This window comes from Pempheris klunzingeri, chromosome 2, assembly GCF_042242105.1.
Source record: "Pempheris klunzingeri isolate RE-2024b chromosome 2, fPemKlu1.hap1, whole genome shotgun sequence".
In the NCBI taxonomy this organism is placed as follows: domain Eukaryota; kingdom Metazoa; phylum Chordata; class Actinopteri; order Acropomatiformes; family Pempheridae; genus Pempheris; species Pempheris klunzingeri.
The window spans coordinates 3,287,572-3,307,440 of record NC_092013.1 but is presented as its reverse complement, the minus strand read 5'-3'; the positions used below and the strand labels follow the sequence as shown (position 1 = coordinate 3,307,440).

Here is a 19,869-nt window from a genome sequence, read left to right as displayed (position 1 = left end):
CATCACCAATATAATCCAATAACATAATACTCATGATTCTGAAATGAGCCATTGTGCACAATAACTACTTTTATTTGTGCTACTTAAAGTATATGTTGGTGCTAATAATATTTTAGAACTTTTACTTGCAGGATTTTTACTTACAGAAGTTAAATATCAGAACACTTGTTCCTCCACACAGAGCTGATAGTCCTGGTGTGATAATAATGTTAGTATAACAGACATTATTCGGTATATAAAGTGTGTATTTGATTGCAGAGTGTGCCAGCAGATGCCGCTTATTTACCTCCAATAATTCATCACAGCCTTCCACTTCCTGCCCGAGCAGCTCAGTTCAGGAAGAAGAAATAATGGCGACGCTTCTGGGGTCCGAGTCCCCTTGTACTGGAGGAAAACGAAGAAATTGCAACGGCAATATCATCACAAAGTTCACGGCCAGTAAAATTACCGGCCAGGGCTTCAGCCGAGGGACACAGGTAAGAGAAACGGTGCATGTTTTTTGTAGTTAAGACGCCCGAAAGTTGGTCGACTGAGACCGGGGACTTGCGCTCGGAATCCTGCCCGAGAACGAAGACGTTGTCCTGGATACTTGACTGGAGATGCAGTCGGTCCTGTCAGCTTCGGCTCCGCAGCTAGCTACAACATAACTGGGAGTTTTTAAAAACGCAAACCCTGAACTTTCAGTTCTGGATAACAATATTTGCTCGCTGACATGGATATTTACGTTAGCATTACAGAAAGTGGACGAAGCAGCGTCGCCTCAAGTGGGTCTTTTGTTGTTAGCTCCACGTTAGCTTAGCATTACAGGCCAGGGTAATACGATGTAAAAACGCCTTGTGTTGGACGTTTGACGGGCTGTTGTTGTTTTTTATTGGACATCTGGGTGTCAGTGATACCAGAGAGCCTTTTAATTCAACCGTGGGAGCGCTCAAATCACGCAATCGATAGCAGTAACACGGGCTAATGCAGCTAACAGGCTACCGTCAGCTAGCTAAGTGCTAGTTAGCTTGCTAGCTAAGCCAGCTGAGCAGCTCAGGTGATTACGTAACGACCCACCAACCACAATAACTATCGTTTCCATAAATGGACGCGACACACAAACAGCTGCTTGGAGAAGTCAACCCGAGCGAGTTTATTTTTGTTTCCACGAAAAGCAAAAACATTTGCACGGTATTCGCAACTTTGGCGGACATGTTTGTTCAGTTGGTTCTGCACATAACGTGAGTTTCCCGTCAGCTGTTGTGACTTTGACGGGACCTGAACGCAACATCTGCACGGACACATTCAAAGACATTCAGTTTATTAGCCTCACCGGACTGAAACTAATGCAGCCTAAATTCAATAAATCATCCGTTCATGAAGGTTCTGATTTTGTTGGTCAGTTTGTGTTACTGTTGGTTTTTAACTGCATGACATTATACATACAGAAGTGTTCCTGTTGTTTAGCCCGCCCTCATTGATTTAAATGGGGTGGACAATATAATCGAAACACATGCAACATATCAGCACCACAAACTGCAGCCTCCAGAATAACCATACAGCTGAATCTACACCACTCCTGAACATTTTTAACAAAACATTATCAGTATATATCTTTGTTAATGGAGGACTTCTTTCTTGCAGGGCATTTTATTTAGACTGCATCAGTTTTTAGAGGTGTGAGCCTAATAACCTGGCAACTGAGTGTACATCTGTTTCAATTTGATGCTTACACACTCGTGACTTAAACGCTTAAATTGCACAGCTAATAAAAAAACCCATTTATATCCGTGCACTCGCTCAGTGTCGTGCCTTTAACCTTCCTTGCTGACTTGCACTTTTCAAGGTAGCGTGTCTCACTGGTGAAGTGATGTTAAAATTCACATTGTCAAGGTTAAACCTCCAGATTTGAGGGGGTCCGCTTCATTATAACAAGTTTGCACAGCGTATTGAGATTAAACTGAACCCTATGGAAATGCACTGTTCTGTGCTTTTTGATGCCTTGGCCGTCGTTGGTATGCTTAAAACATTCCTCAAGAAGGTTACTCCCCCCTATTGTCTTTGCCACAGTTTAACTCAGAGAGGGAACCAGTCTTGATACAAAATTTCCCTCCATTAGTTCAATATAAAATACAGATAAGCCTGCAGATAAACCTGATTAATAGTTAGAAAATAAGGAGAGGATTTTGAACTTGGAATCAGTCTGACGTGCTCACAGGGTTGTCAGTATTGCATTTTTTTTTAATTTAAAAATTGATGATGATGGTTGTTTTTGGGGGCAGTTTGCCTCTGATGCTGTAGCCAAAGGTTGCATGTGTGTTACATGTGTTGAATGTTTTAATATTTCAAATGAGAAGAGGTAAAGTGAGAACTGTGTGAGCCTCTTGCTTTGTTCATTCTGTTTTCTAAGTTGGTTTTAAAGGCCAGTTAAACGGGTGTGGAATGGAAACACAAGGACTGCGTTGGATACTTTGAAAGGTTAAAGCTCAGCGTTTTGAAATCTGAAACAAGATTTCACAAAATTGAAACTAAGCTTTGAAAGCTCTCTCAGAGCGTTTTGATGCAGCAGTTTTCAGATCCCCATTTACAAGGTTTCAAACCCAGAAACCAAAACAGTCACAAATTTGAAACTGAAAATGTTTTGGAGAAACACTGTCAGAGTGCTGCAGCTGTTTTCAGCTAATAAAACATGATGCAAACCTGCAAAACTTTGTTTAAAACCATTAGATTCAAACATTTAAACAACCTTTTGAAAGCTTTTTTTTCCCAGTATAGAAACGTGGCATGTTATTCATCCCACAGGATTGGGCTTGTGTGCGGATAACACTCCTGTAGAAAAGAAATACTCCCCAGATTTCGCTGAAAAGATTCTCCTTTGCAGAGAAATACAGTTATTAGTCATTAGAGTCAAGAGTTCTCTGGTTTTTTTATTTTTTTATTTTTTAAGAGCTGTTCGAGGTGAGGAATTATTATAAAATCACGTTGTTATCACAGACATTTATTTTCAAAAGGGGTTCATCTTTAATTTTAAGGCTCATCTGCACCGGATGGCCTTGCTCCACATCACATTTGCTCCCACTGACGGATGAGCAAGACCAGGACACTCTTGTCCCCCTGTTATTATAGGGATAAAATAAAAATCAGGTGATGGTACTTTCAGTTTCTCTCCTCTTTGTTGCAGTAATCTGCTGTGATTACGGATTTATTGTATGTGTTAAAAGTTGCTCACATGTTTTCTTGGAAGTCAGATTGCATAAGACGAGGGTTTTCATTTGTAATATGTGTTCAGTATTTATAAAATGTATATATACATGGACAAACGTAGACTATATATCCTTATATTTTGTTTTCACTTGGAATCACATGGCTTTTCTCTGTTTAACACACACTGTTAAGGCCAAAATACAGTTTAAATAATTCTCAAGACCTCTCAGAATCCGAATAGCTGCACATTTTTCACTGTGTACGTTGCACTATTTAAGGGTTCCTCTGTGTGTGTCGTAGCTCCCAGGAGGCCTGCTCCAGGAGAGAGATAAACGGGCCAAGTGGCATGGCATCCCTACTCTGCTGCAGAAGCTCTACGAGAGCAGCCATCCCAACAGTGACCTCTCCCACGCCCACAGCTTTCTTAAGGTAACCACTGACACAGCGCTCGTCCATCCAGCAGTGAGGCTGTGGAGTTACTGTTTTCAGCTACTCGCCGCTAAATGTTTCACTTAAGAGCCTCTGTGATGTAAATTACATGTGGACAATGGTTTTCTGTCAGGTGTTATCATCCCAGCTCTCCATGGAGGCCATGTCTTTTGTCACGGAGGACAGGAAGACCGCTCAGGAATCCACCTTCCCCAACACGTACACCTTCGACCTCTTCGGTGGAGTCGATGTGAGTTTGACATTTCCAGCTTTCGATTCTCTGTAATTGTTGGACTTGGAGACGTTGAAGCTTGTTAAAGAAGCATTTCACCTCCATAAAGATAGTCTTTTCATAATGCTGGGCTGTCTGTGCTGTAGAAAGGTGCGTGTATTTTTGGAATTGGTGTTACATGACCGGAGAAAACTGAGAAAAGGGGCTGTGATATTCCTTTTTTCTCAAAAGGTAGGATACCTAAAACGACCAGAACGCACTGCGCCGCTATCCTCACCAGCTGGCGGTGCTTAGATCTTGGCTGTGGCGGCCTCTTCGTCCTCAATATGTCGTCTGCACTGTATTCTGGCCCATAATTAATTGATTGAAATGTATTTATTCAAATCTATTTACATTTTTCTGGTCCAGGATATAAATCCTCCACATCAGACTCCACAAATCAAAAGTAAACAGCAATATAGTTGATCACATTACATCACAAATCGGCTTTACAATTACACAAAATATTCTTTGTTGACCAGAATTTATCCAGTTTCAGGATTCAGGCTCCTTCCAGAGACGCACCTTAGTGGGAATTATTTTAAAGATTTTTTTTTTATGAGTCAGAAGTGACGTTTGTTCCATCAGACAGCCTCTGAACCAATCAGAGAGTCATATGGTCGCCCCGCCCAACACCACAGCCTGCTTCCTGGTCTATTTTCCACTAGTTGCAACCATCATTTACTAAATGAATATCATGCTGTAGAGACTTGACACACTCAGATCAGGTTTAAGGGACTTTTACATTGACTTCACTTTTCAAACCTGGGAGCTACGTCCATTTTTATACAGTCAGTGCACTTAACTCATACCTGTTGTTTAAAAGTGGATGACAGGCTCACCTGTGATATCTCATATACCGTGAGCTGTACCTTTCTTAACCCCTCTTCATATTTGGTAGCTCTTCTCTGAACTCTCTCAATATTTCCCCCCTGATTTTAATTCATAAGGACACCAGACCAACCCTAACCCAAATTCCCCAAATGTCAAATTCCAGTGTTAAACTATTATTGAAATTGTTTTCTTACGGCCGATAGATAAAAAATAAAGAATTGCAGTCTGTAGTTGGAGCAGCAGCCCAAGCTAGAGCCAAATGAGCAGGGAGCTGTGGGTGCAGGCAACATGGAGGAAAGTTTAAACATTGGTGCTTTGCATATACTACCCACATTGTTAATTTTCAACTGGCTTTGTATCATTACAAAGCTCCCCTTTAACCCTGTACAATCAGTAGTCAAGTGTAGTACGACTCATGAGGAGACACTGTGGATGTAAAAGCAGCATCGGCTCTCTGCACCGATGACTAATTTTCCTGTTTTCCCTGCAGCTGCTTGTGGAGATTTTGATGAGACCCACATTAACTATGCAGAAGAAAAAACCCAAAAGTAAGTGGGACTGCCGTCGCATCTGTGAATGTGTCTGCTATTATTGGGGAGTTGATGATCATCGATTTCAGTTTCATGGCATGTCCTGTGTTTGTGTCACAACAGTGAATGATGACTTGGTCAAGGACTGCCTTAGCGTTCTCTACAACTGTTGTATATGTGTAAGTATCCTGTATACCTCGCTTCAGTTTAAGCGCATGTGTTTAACCAAAAGTATTTTCCAGGTGTAGGTGGTTTGTGATGTTGTATTGACTCACATGAGCATGATTTTAATTAACATGCAAGTTTTCTTCTCTCATTTCATAGACGGAGGGGGTCACAAAGAGCCTGGCAGCGAGGGACGACTTTGTTCTGTTTCTCTTCACCCTGATGACAAACAAGAAGACGTTCCTACAGACGGCTACTCTAATTGAAGATATTCTTGTAGTCAAAAAGGTCAGTGTTACATCGGTGTTAAATACCAAGCGTGAGGGCCATAAACGATGTTTAAACGATGTTGGCTTAAGAGTTAAAAGGCCTATGGAGTCACTTTATGTGGTGATGCATTTGGCAAGCCAGTGATCTGCTTTAAATGGAGTAACTGAGTAACTGAGGTATTTTTAAACCTAGATACAAAAAGTTGGTCCATTAGATCTCCTCAGCCAGCTGCAGCAAAATGGGCTGGAATGAGTACAACGTAATCATTTAGGGAAACTCAGATCATCAAAGTAGGTCCACTAAAAGTGTTTTTATTCTAAGTGTGTGACAGCATTATGGAAAGGATCCCTACAGAGAGAGACCTGGAAGATCCTTTTGGTTTAACCACAAACAGCCGTTATGTCGCTCTCTGCACACACACCAGACTCCAGTCACAAAAACAGGAATTTATTCTTGCAGAACACAGGAGTTACTGGTTTACCGCTGCCTCCATTGATTAGTTTGTGTTAATAGCCCCTTTTCCAACCCTTTCCCTTTGCTGACGTTTCCACCGAAATTACCCGGGGGAAAAAACCTTCCCTCAACCCCAAACTTTCCCCGAAAAAGTACCTAGAAAGGGGATAGGACTTTTCGGATTACCCAGAATTCTTGAGGGGCGGGGCTGTGTGCTGAAGAACGCTCACTTCATTTGTGTTTTGATCATTTTGAAAATGGAGCAAAAGAAGTGGACGGACAACGAGGTCCAGGCTCTTTTGTCAGTCAGCTGGACTTTGAGTCTGGGACTTGAAACGACTGAGTCTGTGGAAGAATAGCCGACAAGCTGGCGGAGCTGAATGTAGGGCACACGTGGTATGACCAGCTCGACGCCATACTGGGCCACAGACCGGCATATTCTGGCACTCCCCCATATGTCATCAGCCTGATTTCAATGTTGTTCAGGAACTTTGAGGTGCGGTGGAAACGCAAACCACACAGATTACCAGGAATTCTTTTACCCAGGTAAATAAATTCCTGGTAATGAAAGTTCCTGGAAATGTTGGTGGAAAAGAGGCTATTGTGTGATTTTGCTGTTTTTAAAGGGCGAGTTCAGATCTGACGCAATATTTGTGTAACGCATAATAGGATTAAGTTGTAGCCCTTCCAGCCCGTTTCTCGGCTGCCAGCTGAGGCGAGACACCTCTAATGCCAGAGTGACTTTGCCTGGCAGAGCTGCAAACACCCCAACGTTACACCCATGTCTTGATTTTAGAAACATTTAACACATTTTTAAAAACATGTCACTGTCTGTGCGTAACTCTGTATTGTTAACTTTTGGTTATTTACCAGCAGCAAACATTGTGAACTCTGGTCTTTTTTTTTTTTTTCTTTCTTTCTTTCGACATTGTCTTGTATCCAGAATCTTCTAAATCACCCCCGTCAAGATGTAGACCCCTCAATTGAAGCTTGTGCTCAAAATTTACATTGCATTATCGAATAATCAATTCTCTATTCGTCAGAGCTTCATGTAGATTGCAAAAATAAGGTTGCTTTGTTTTTGTGTTTCCTGTGTGGATTAGTTGGTTCCAGAGAAGCTCATGTATGTCTGGGCATAGCTTGCATGGATTAACCATCAGGCCTACAGAGGACATCTTGAGAAAATGCTTTTGCTTGTAACTTGTCTCGAGCATTCGTGATTACTTTAAGACCAAAATAGATCGAAACATCACCGCTAATCCCAGGGTTCATATGTGTGTGTGTGTGCTGGAAATCATGTTTCAATTTTAATGTGGTGTTTTCAAGGTTTGAAAAGAGTCAGATAGTGATTTATTATAGTAACGCAATTAAATATCTGAGTAGTTTGGTTTTTAGATAAAGATGAATTGAGTATGAGTATGTTTAATTCACCACATATGCTAGAAAAGGTTGAAAATACATATTGAAATGCTTGAAATTGCTTAGAAACTCTGCAGTTTAAAAAAAAGATGAGCCACTGCTACGATCATAGTGAGAAAACACATACAGGACACAACTGACTCTTTATCTATAATGCTGATTGATTGCTTATTGTCAGTTTTCTAAATGAAAAGTCTAATTTTATTGCTGTGTTTTATATTTATATGATTAAAGAAAAAAAAAAACGTAATGTCCTATTGAAATATGAAAATGCTGCTATAGCTTTAGTGATAATTTCACAATTGAAGTGACTAAATGTCACATTTCTGTCTGCTTTCACTTTGGTAACAGTTCACATGTTTGTACTTTCCAGGAAATGATCCAGTTAGAGGGCATCCCCAACCTGTCGGGCCTAGTCCAAAGCTTTGACCAACAACAGCTAGCCAACTTCTGCCGCATCTTATCTGTCACCATCTCCGAACCTGACGTAGGAAACGATGACAAACACACCCTGTTGGCCAAAAACGCCCAGCAGAAACGCAACGCTAGCCCCTCACAGGCGGAGGTCAACCAGGGTAGGTTTTCAGTGCAGAACTAACTACATAATGTGTTTTGTGCCATTAAACAGATCAGTAAATTGTGAACGTCACCGTTACAGTAACCCTGCTAAACATCCCTGGCTTCATTGAGCGGCTGTGTAAGCTGGCCACGAGGAAGGTGTCCGAGGCTACAGGAGCAAACTTCCTGCAGGAGCTGGAGGACTGGTACACATGGCTGGACAACGCTCTGGTGCTGGACGCCCTCATGCAGATGGCCACCGAGGAGGCTGAGCAAAGCAGCACAGGTGAGGCAACGCTCACTTGTGTTTCTGGTTCCTCGCACTGCTTAACTCCTCTGAACTTTTGAGTAAGATTCATCCTCACCCGCAGAGTCATCAGATGAGAGTTCCCTGGCCACCAGCCCGCTGAGACATCGACTGCCTCAGTCCATGAAGATCGTCCATGAGATCATGTATAAGGTGGAAGTGCTCTACGTGCTGTGTGTCCTTCTCATGGGCCGACAAAGGAACCAGGTACTAAACAGCGCACATCTCTTCCTCCGTACAAATCCTGAATTTCAACCGTCACATAAAAACAATCACCAAATCAGCCTACTGCCACCTTAATAATAATAATTAATAATGATTATAACATTTTATTCATACTGCACTTGTCTTGAAACTCAAAGACACTTTACAAAAGCATAGAACAGACAACGTTGCACATTAAGAGCAGTGAGCAGGCAGGCAGCAGAGTTTTGGATGCACTGGTTTTTATTTAGGAATTTGGATGAGGTGCCATAAAGACTGGCGCTGCAGTAGTCAACCTTAAGAACATAGCATGGATTTAAGGATTTCTATCTAAACAAAATAAACTTGTTCGTGCATTTAAAAAAAATCAGTCGATTAAAATGCTGCTGCCGGAGTCCTCGCCAACACCAAGAAGGTGGAGCACATCACACACCAGTCCTTAAGTCGCTGTATCTGGTCTTGGGGCCAAATACAGACCCAGACCCCTCAGGGTGATCTGATGCAGGTCTGCAGGATAAAAACCAAGCAAGGGGAAGCAGCTGTCAGTGTCTCTGCTCCCCACCTGTGAAACAAGCTTCCTGAACACCTGAGGTCTGCTAAAACTGTCGCCTCATTTAAATCAGGCCTTAAAACATTACTGCTTACTGTGGCTTCGTAATAAACTAGATACATTTAAAAAAAAATCTGCAACTATTTATCTGCTAGCTTTCATTTTTTTTCTTTTTAAATGTGTTTAATGTTTTTCTACGTCTTAGCTTTGATGTGTTCTTATGTCCCTGTGAAGCATTTTGCATTTCCTTGTGTCTGAATGGTGCTACATGAATAGACTTGCATTGAGATTTAATTTGCAGTGTTAGGTTAACCTGTGTTATTGCGTCCCTGTATAGGTGCACAAGATGCTGGCTGAGTTCCGTCTCATCCCAGGGCTCAATAACCTGTTTGACAAGCTGATCTGGAGGAAGTACACCGCTTCAAATCACGTGGTGCACGGCCAGAATGAGAACTGCGACTGTAGTCCAGTATGAAGCTTTAACATTCCCACTGTAAACTGGTTCTGGGCATTAAATGAAATGTTAACATGACCATTAACACTTTTTTTTTTCTCATTGTGCAGGAAATATCCTTCAAAATCCAGTTCTTGCGGCTACTTCAGAGTTTCAGTGATCACCACGAGTAAGTGTCACTTTATTTATTACTTAACACCAGCTCAGATGCATACACATGACACCAGAGGTTACAATGATAAGGTGCAATTTGATGGTAAAGACAGTAAAACAGTTAAGAAAATCCCTGCAGCGTGATGGAAGAGTCACCAGGCTCTATATAGTTCAGGTAGATTTCCCTAATGTTGTAGCATTGGTGTGTTTTTTGAATGTAATATACATGTAAGGTACTTTAATGACACTGAATGAAACGGCACTCTCTCCCAGCCTTCAGCAGTTGGTGCTTTTTCATTAATCCACTCAATAAAATGTTCTTCCTAGCAACGTAAGTAAGATTAAGAGTACACAGTGAGGGACTCTGGGTCCATCTTCAGTTCCAAACCAAATATTTTTCTGTTTCAGACCACACATTGGACCTTTGTAGTTTACGGCATAACCAAAGACATTGAATTACAGTACCAATTTCTGGTTTTGCATATAAGAAATGGGTGGGGTGGGGGGAGCACGGTCAAAATCACGTCTACCTGTGGGGTATACATGCACTCTGTGTATAATAATAATAATAATACATATTATGCAAAGTGCTCTTTTTTTATGTCTGTTCAACCTAAATATGTGTTGCTTTCTGTCTACGAACCCTCAAACTATATGAAAAGACCATCCTGTCTCTTTCTCTCCCGCTCAATCTTTCAGTAAATATGCATAAAAATGCTCTGTTTAGTTTTTGCCCCACTTGTGATGTCACATGCAGGGATCTTTTTCGACATATGACCTCATTCAGCATTAGCATGTTGCTCGGCTAATGTGTTTTCCCTTCGTAGAGATGGGAGCTAAAAGGGAGCGTCCAGAAAGAGGACGAATAGAGCAGTGTTATTACAGCATGTAAACATATTCCTGTAAACGTACAAATACAAGTATGAACCTGAAAATGTGCAGAATATGCCTCCTTTAAACTGTGAAGCTTTGGTGGGGTTAAATTAAAGTTGTGCCTTTTCTGTCTTTCAGGAACAAATACCTCCTGCTCAACAGCCAGGAGCTGAATGAACTGAGTGCCATATCCATGAAGGCAAACATCCCTGAGGTGGAAGCTCTGGTCAACACAGACAGAAGCCTAGTGTGTGACGGGAAGAAGGGCCTCCTCACGCGCATCCTCACTGTCATGAAGAGGGAGCCTCCAGACTCGTCCTTCAGGTTAGCATCACATAGGACAAAGATCAAGAAGGATATTTAAGTGTCGGTCTTCTTGAATGAGTGCTATTTTAAAAAAAGATTTTTCCAAGATTTGTCTCTCTAGTTCTACTTTTTATAGCTTTACTGAAGTTTTCTGTTGTTTATTTAGAGATTAGATAGATAGAAAGAAAGAAATACTTTATTGATCCCCGAGGGGAAATTCTGGTGTTACAATAGCACAGAAAGTGACCACCACCATGAATACAAACAACTAAGCAAAATAAAAATGTACAAAATGTAAGTAAAGGTAATAAATAACTAAATAAAGGTGATAAATACAATGTGATATGTGCAAGTGTATGTAATATTCACTATAAGAAGTACCAAATGTAATGTGCAGAGTAACACCACAGTGCAAGTTCAGTTAAAAACTTTTCAAATTAGTGACGAATTTAGAATAAAAACCAACATTAAACATCCAGACCAGAATCAGAATCGGCTTTATTCGCCAAAAGATGCAAGCTCATACAAGGAATTTGATTCCGGTTTATCCTGTTCTCGTTTACTTACACAGACTACAAAGTAAACATTCAACTGCTGTGTACAAATGTACGTGTAAAGAATAACTAGGAAAAGATGTGAAGAAGACAGTCGTGCAATTATACTGGAATAAATATAGAATAATTATGTACAGATTCCATTATAGACATGATATAGGCAGGTTCAGCACCAGTGTCTTTTTTCTCTCTCTGCAGTCCTGATTGTTTGTTGTAGGCTCCTCCTCCTCTACTGTTTGGTGGCCGATCAAAACCAGATGGAAGTGCAGAGAACAGAGAACTTCCTGCTCCTGAGCCGGTGCAGGAAGTTCCTCCTCTGCTCGGCCTTGTTGGTGATGGCGGTGATGTAGACCGTCCACCTGAGGCCCAGAGGCGGCCACAGACATCGCTAAAATGATTTGAAGATGAAAGATAATGGAGATGCTGGTGTAGAGGATTGTCTCATACATGTTGGCCCAAAATCCTCCATAGGTGTTCAGCTGGGTTGAGACGAAGCCTCAGTGGGGCCTGATGCACAGAAGCATTGATGTGTTTCTCCACTTTTATTCATTCTTTTATTTTGTGTCCCCGTCTGTAGATTCTGGCAGGCGAGGGCAGTGGAAAGTTTTCTCAGAGGAGCCACCTCCTATGCAGATCAGATGTTCCTCCTAAAAAGAGGACTGCTAGAGGTAAAACTGCAATACTACAAAACTACATTGCTCAGATCTGCCTTTGATTTTTGGCTTCTTTGGAGTGAACGACTGCTTAGACTTAGACTTTTCTTTATTGATCCCCCAATTCACATGTTACAGCAGCAAAGAAAACAACAGTAGAAAATAAGCAATAGCAAATAAATATATGTTGTAATGATAAATAAATATTTACACTATGGACATAAAATGTACAAGTATGGACAGGAATATGAAATGATGCTCACCTTCTGCGTTTATTCCCTCCGCAGCACATCCTGTTCTGCATCATAGACAGTGGCTGTACATCCCGAGATGTCCTGCAGAGCTACTTTGACCTGCTTGGAGAGCTCATGAAGTTCAACATTGATGCCTTCAAAAGATTTAACAAATATGTCAACACTCCAGAGAAGGTATGATTGTACACCGCTGTACGCTGGCCTGACAAAATAAACCATTTCTCAGTTTGTGTGGTACCTGAAGTGTGAGTGTGATTCCTCCTCTGTAGTTTCAGACCTTCCTGACGCAGATCAACAGTTCTCTGGTGGACTCGAACATGCTGGTGCGCTGCATCGTCCTTTCGTTGGACCGCTTCGAGAGCCAGACTGAAGACGTCAAAGGTAAACGGGGATGGAAAGTTTACACGTAGACTAGTTCAGTACTGGTATTTAAAGGAGAAGTTACTGAAATCATTTGCTGATTTGGTTGTTTTTGGTCCTTTTTCTGGTTTTGTTCATCTTTCTGGGACTTAGATTTAATTAAAGCACACATATAAAGACATACATGTTTTGTTAATGGTTGGTGGTGTTTTGATAAAATGTAAACTGCAGTGAACTACTAATGGTAATGATGATAATCACACCACACTCAACCTGGTGCTCGGCAGCGAGAACCAATACATCAGTGGGGACATCCGTCGATAATTCTGTCCCAGCTTGTGGTTGTGTTACAGAGCAATCACCGAAACGTTGTGCTCAGTCTGCGGTTTTTACCACCACTCCACCAGAACGGAGGCGACGGTGGTGTGAGTCTCCTTTTGGGGCATTTCTGTGTTTACAGGTGACATCAGCAATCACAAGACTTCAAATATTTATGGGTTATTGTCACTGACCTAGTAAATGGATTTGATTTATCGAGTCCTGGATAAATCTGAAAACACTATGAACTAGTTAAATAAATGATTCCCATTTAAAGATGAAATAAAATGGAAGTATCTGTTCCTCTGTGAGGTAATTAAGTGTTGGTTTCTGTGTTGTGTATTTGTTTCCCAGTGGTGGAGGTACTCTCTGAGTGCTGCCTGCTGTCCTACATGGCCAGAGTTGAGAACAGGCTGTCCTTCCTCTTCCGACTCATCAACATCATCAACGTGCAGACACTCACTCAGGTCTGTTTCATTTTCACTTTGTCACATGTGCTCAGAGAAACTTGCAGTTCAACAATAGACTTGTTGGACTGGCAAATTTGACCACGTGGATTAAAGACCGTCCGGCTCTTCCTGCAGGAGAATGTGAGCTGTTTAAACACCAGTTTGGTGATCTTGATGCTGGCCAGAAGAAAGGCTAAACTGCCCTTCTACCTCAACGCCCTGCGGGAGAAGGAGTACGCTGAGAAGTACCCGGGCTGCCTGCTCAACAACTTCCACAACCTACTGCGCTTCTGGCAGCGCCACTACCTCAACAAGGACAAAGACAGCACCTGTCTGGAGAATGTGAGTGAATCTCCCTCTTTCCTGCACACGGCTGACATCAATAAATCTGCTAATCACACAAGCAGCGACTCTACAACACGCTGTGTGGGTCCAGTTCAGGGATGTTGATAATTAATTATGAAACTGTTAACCAACTACAGGAATTTTGACTGAACAATATCATCAGTTAAACAGTTAAAATGATATTGCTTATACAGATAAGAGGCTCCTCCACACACTGAAAATCCAACCATCATGTTGTAGTAGATGGAGCTTGCACCCGCAATAGTGTGAACCTGCACAGCATTAATATCGAACTGATGACCCACAGCGGGACAAATAGTAGGCTGGAGATGGTGAGACACTTAGAGGACATCCAGAGTCGCTACAGTGCCTAAACAGAAACCCCAAACATCACGGATGAGGAGGCGAGGCAGCTTTATTTGTAGAGCACATTTCATTACATCTAAAGAGACAAAAAAAACACACTGAGTATTAAATAAAAGAAAGGAAGAATTGAAGACACCCCCTTAATGCACCCACTGACACTGTTCATAGGCCTGAGAAAACAGGGAGATTTTGAGTTTTGTGCAACTCGAACTTTTAAAATGCAACAACGCATGTATTGTACATGAAGAAGAAACTTTCTAATGTCGATAAAATGTTTTGCTGGTACAAAATAACCAGTCGGCTAACGAGAGCTCGTTATCAGTCAGAAAACTGTAAGTTAACGTCCCCAGCTCATCACTTTGCTGTCACACATTTGAGTCACTCTGACTTTAAGAGCTGCTTCATAGTGACGTAGGTGTTATGGGGGCAAGAACACAAGCTCGTACAGCCAGTTCAGGCCTCTGTAGAGGTTAACATGCACGTCACGCCGGCGTTGTATGATCACAGATGTAGGCAGTGGTGGAAGAAGTGTTCAGATCCTTTACGTAAGTAAAAGTCGGAAAAAACCACACAGAGGAGAAAGTTCTGCTTTGGAAATGTTACTTAAACAAAAGACCGTCCGTATTATCAGGAAAGTGTTCTTAAAGTATTAAACGTACTGCGAGTGTTTTTATTATTGTGTATCGGTTTTATGATGCTTTTATGTGTAATTAGCATTTTAAAGTTTCGATTTCATTCACTGTTAATGTTTTACATACAAAACATGATGAACTTATAAAACTTGACGTGTTTTTTTTAGTGTTTTATATGTAAAACATCTTCTGAGAAGTAGAATTATATAGTGTGAAATAGAAATGCTCGGGTAAAGTGGCAAGTACTTCAGCAAAGTATAGTATTTGTAATTGTAAAGTATAGTATTTGAGTATATTTTTATTGGTATTTGCACGTCTGAAAGATGCCTGAAAACCCCTCAAAAATAACTCGGATATTTGTAAATGCTTATCTTATTTTACTGTATTTTTATATATTATATTCCTTTATTTTTTCACTGTTTAACTTCTGTGATTTTCTTCTGTACATTTTTGTATTAGCGTCGCTGGAGGCCAAAGGAGATTATAGTTATACAAGGGTATCGCCTCAGTGAACACAAACTGCTCACATTATATAAATCAGGCCGTGTTGGGAAAGAGAGATTAGGATGGAAGTACCTGAGGAGGTCTGGCCACACGTGTGCACCTCCACCAATTCATAGTCCAGGAGGGATTTTTGTTGGTTTGGTTCTTTCTAACCTGTAAACACAAATCCAAATGAACTGTGACCCACTTCTGTCACTGGAGGGAATGAGGATCTTTAAAAAACAGATCATGTCCATTTAGTTTGGTTCTTTATTTCTCCCAGTTTCACATATCATGTGGAGTTGAAGCAGACCGGAGTGCAATGAGTGCTGTTCCTAAAGTTTAAAAGATAATGGCATTGCCAGAACTGTTAGTTTTTGTTTTTTTTTGGTGGAAAAGGGGCCTTAACTTTTACCTTTTGCTTCCAAGTGTTATTAAGTGTGACGTCGTGGAGATGCAGAGATTTTTCTGCTGCCTCCAAGTGGCCAAAAACATTAACTGACAGGGTGCAAAGTCTTGACAGTTTTGAAAACCTTTGTTTTGAAGGTGAGGAGTAGGTTTGAATTCAAATATATTCCCTGAAAAATACTTGATTTTCAACATAATCTGGTGTTTTATCACTCATGTAAACCAAAAATGCTCTCCTGGCGTCAAACACCAGACACAGACCGGAGTGGATTGGAGTTAAATTGATTGATTTGTGTGCTGAAGTGATAAGGAGGCGTTTTATTTTTTCCAATCAGGGGTGCATGATGACGGCGACCATCTGCTCTCAGAAGGCATCCGCTTCTGCTGCCCTTTTTTACACTGTGCACAACGCTGCACATTAAAGGTGGCCAGCTAACTATTGTACCTGCTCATCAGCTACCTGAGAACAGCTGTTACTGCTTCAGCAATGCACCAGGCCGGCTGGCAAGCGGCTTTGACTGTTGTGTTGTTGATGCTGGCTTTAGTATTTTAGATATTTCTGAAACAGCCATCTCCAGGGTTACAGACGAGGTTAAGAAGAAGAGAAAATATCCGGCTGTTGATGGCCGAGGTCGGAGGAGAGAAGCCAGATAGAAAAGGTGACTCAGATAACCACTGGTTACTGCTGAGGTCTGCGGAAGAGCATCTCTGAACACACAACACATCAAACCTGGAAGCAGACTGGCCACACAGACAGAAGCGTTCCTGTTCACAAACGCTTCAGGGCTTTTGATTTTAAACCGATACAGGAATAGTTTTCAGTCTGTCATTCTGCAGGGACGTCCATCGAGACAATATGACAGTCACAGATAATTTTCACTGTCTATTTTTGCTGTGAACTGCATGCATGTCGTGGGGCTCTGGGCTCTGAGTCACTCGCTCTGCTGAGGTAGGCAGTGGGTTCCTGGAGTTTGTCTGGATCTACGCTCAGCTGATTTCTCTTTAGAGCTGGTGAATTCACCCAGAACTACTTGCCACACAAGAACTTATCAGCTAATTTTAGCCTCTAACCATCAACCTGCTGTCGGTAACGAGCACTGAATCACAATGATTTTTGTGGGTCTGACGGTCTGTGGTTTCCCTCCTCAGAGCTCCTGTATCCCCTTCAGCTACTGGAAGGAGACGGTGTCGGTGCTGCTGGGCTCAGACAGGACTTCTCTGTGTGCCATAGCGAGCTACATTGATGAGCCCTTCATGGATCTGGACAGAGACCTGCTGGAAGATTGACCTCCAGTGTGCACTCGGCGCGCTGGTGTGGGGGGGTCGGTGGGACAGAGCGGAGGGTCACAGGGAGCATGGACACCCAAAGCTGGTGATGACTCCGCTGAGCCGTCCGGGCGCTTCGTGACTGCGTTCTGGATGTAAAGACTCGCCTGTTCGCTGTCCGTACCTTCGCATGGAGGCCGTCACCGCAGACGTGAGGGGACGTCATTCGCCTGGCTGTCATCCTCTCACTAAGTTATCACAGGGGGACACCTGTATGCCCACCCCAGATCGCCCACTTCGTTTAACAGACAATTAAGGGACCTTGCGAGATGACCCCCGCATTGGTTGTTTGCTTTAGGTGAAATTCAAATAGAGACTTTTATATAACCTATACAAAATTCTATGAAAAAATATGTATGATTCAACAAATTATATGTAAGAAAAAAAAAAAGAGTTTCTTCACGTGAACGTGGAGAGCCACAGATTAAACCGTCACCCAGATGTGCAGGTCAGTGGTGCGTCACAGTCTCTCCCCTCCCCCTCAAAAGTTAGCCACACAGATCTCCGTGGCCCCCACGCCGCTCCACTGCCCGGCCTGTGGGGCAAACTGGCGACACTGGAGTCTTTGCAGGGGGCTTCACATTGAACAGCGTCTTCGTTTAACCTGTCTGAGGGTCTGTTTTAGTAGGTGGCCATTGTTGATTGGTGCTTTCTGGCTCTACTCGGCACATTTAGGTAGCTTGTGGGCCGGCTGACATGTTTCATAAATCACACACGGGGCTCCTCTCACCTAAAAAACAAAAACCATCCGGTCTGTCGCGGCTTCAGAAGCTTCACCCAGGGACTCGTTTCTTTACCAGGTTATTTTTGTTGATTTTTTTTTTTTTGTCCTGTTGACAACGATGGCTTTTAGCTCTGGATAAACTGTAGAATAAAACATTGCACAGATTAAATCGTTTTTATTGTTTATTATATTTTAACACATTTTGTTGATTTTAAAAAAAAAAAACAAAAAAAAAAAACGTTTTTTGTAACAAGACTTTGTATCCATGTTGTGTGCGAGATGCTTTGGGAAGAGAATAAACTATGCAGGCGCTAGTGTTAAGACACCACTTTCATTGTTGCAGTCCACGCAAGGTTTATGTCCTTTAGCTTCATCAGCACTGGACCAGAGGTTAACCACTTTCTCTGCTCTCTGGTGTTTCTCTAAATCTTTGACTTCAAGCTGAGAATGACAATCCTTCTATGCGATGGCTCTTGTTTGCATGGCACCGCTCGATCTTTAGTTTGGAGAAAGATGAAGCAGAAAAGCACAGCGGCCATGTTGATGTTGATGATGATGATGATGATGTGTCGGTGGCCCTGAATGTTGTGGAAAAGGAAGACGCAGAGCTGAACAGATTAGTTGGCGTCTCAAATGAAACAGACCCGACGATGAGATAAGTACAAACTGATGAGCTACCTCATATTTTATCCTGACACCGTGCAGATCAAACCACTCCTAATGACAAGTGTACAGTTTTACTCCCAGCATGTCACGAGTCATACTAACATGTTCATGTGAATGTATAAGGGCATTTCTACAGTTGGCCCCTGATGCCATGATGAGTTAATAGTGCTATGCCGCCTTGGGATGCAAACACAAACGTCCTTTACACTTTGAAAGCCTTTTATTTGCTTTAAAGCTAATTAACCAGAAATGTTTCCTCCTTTTTTTCTTTTTCTCTAGCTTTCATTCAGCATGTCTTAAATCTCTTGATGGGTGAGCTCACACTTTGCATTAGTTCATCTTTTGTGCTTTGCAGTGAAGTTAATGCAACTACACTTTATACAAGTGCTTCTCTTTTTACAAATTCTCAGTTTTCTTTGCCGGACGCCTGAAATAATTGCAATGGTTTCTTGCTGACATGATGTGATTTGACACTGGGCGCTTCAGCAGTGGTGTTAACGTTCTTCGTACTGGGTTAATCATTGATCCAAAACCATCTTTATCGCACTCATCAGTCATCCACCGTGGAGGTCAGTGAGGCTGTTGGTATAAAAAACATGAATGTTGTGAGCTGCTCCTCTGGAGCAACCATATAAACAAACTCTGAACCCCGACTTCTGTAGCTTTGTGACTGAATTTCAGTGAGTGATGCGTCTGCATGATGCTCAAGAGAACGGTTCTTCTGTATGTGGTGTGATGCTCCTGGTAGGCCTTAGATTTCATTCATTAGTTTGTATAGAAAATGGTGAAATGTTGTCCCCTTTGGCCAAGAACATGCTGCATAGTGTTTAATAAAACACTATTTGGTTTTTATTTTAGATCCCAGATCTTTTGACTTTATTAACCGGAGATTTTTGTAACGCATGATGAGGATATTATGAGACACCTTTTGTCCTAAACTCACATCCACTCAGACTATGTGGTGCTTTTTTTTTTGTTTTTCTTTCCTTTTTTTTTTTTTGTTGGATCAAACATGATTGTGCGTCACCTCACCGGGGTGGACAGCATCCACAGTTGAGCAGAGCGACCACTAACAGATGCTGACTTTTCACGATGTAAAATCTAAATGGGTACTTCATTTGAATGAGTTTTATTTGCATTGAATAATAATGCATAAAATCTCACATGGTTGTTTAAAAAATTCACCTCCACACACTTCAGTCTTCACCTCTTTCTAACCCCAAAGTTTCATGTTTCAGTTTCACCTACTATAACTACTTCTGTAACCAACTTTCACCCTCATGTTCCTCTAATGCTGGTACTGAACTTCATTTTCCTTATTTAACAGCTGTTTGTCAAATTAATAATATAATAAATTCTTCTTTAGACCTTC

General features: G+C 41.7%; 1 protein-coding gene across 1 annotated transcript; it reads left to right on the top strand.

Annotated features, from left to right (window-relative positions):
* The first annotated feature begins 343 nt into the window (after window positions 1–343).
* Window positions 344–19,869, top strand: trpc4apa (transient receptor potential cation channel, subfamily C, member 4 associated protein a). The gene is made up of 18 exons (XM_070846094.1): window positions 344–476; window positions 3,484–3,612; window positions 3,746–3,862; window positions 5,208–5,265; window positions 5,371–5,426; window positions 5,572–5,700; window positions 7,928–8,129; window positions 8,213–8,398; window positions 8,484–8,626; window positions 9,511–9,642; window positions 9,738–9,796; window positions 10,792–10,977; window positions 12,091–12,181; window positions 12,454–12,594; window positions 12,690–12,801; window positions 13,453–13,565; window positions 13,683–13,889; window positions 16,931–19,869. The coding sequence occupies exons 1-18, from the start codon at window positions 351–353 to the stop codon at window positions 17,066–17,068; spliced, it is 2,325 nt and encodes a 774-aa protein (XP_070702195.1). The 5' UTR covers window positions 344–350; the 3' UTR covers window positions 17,069–19,869.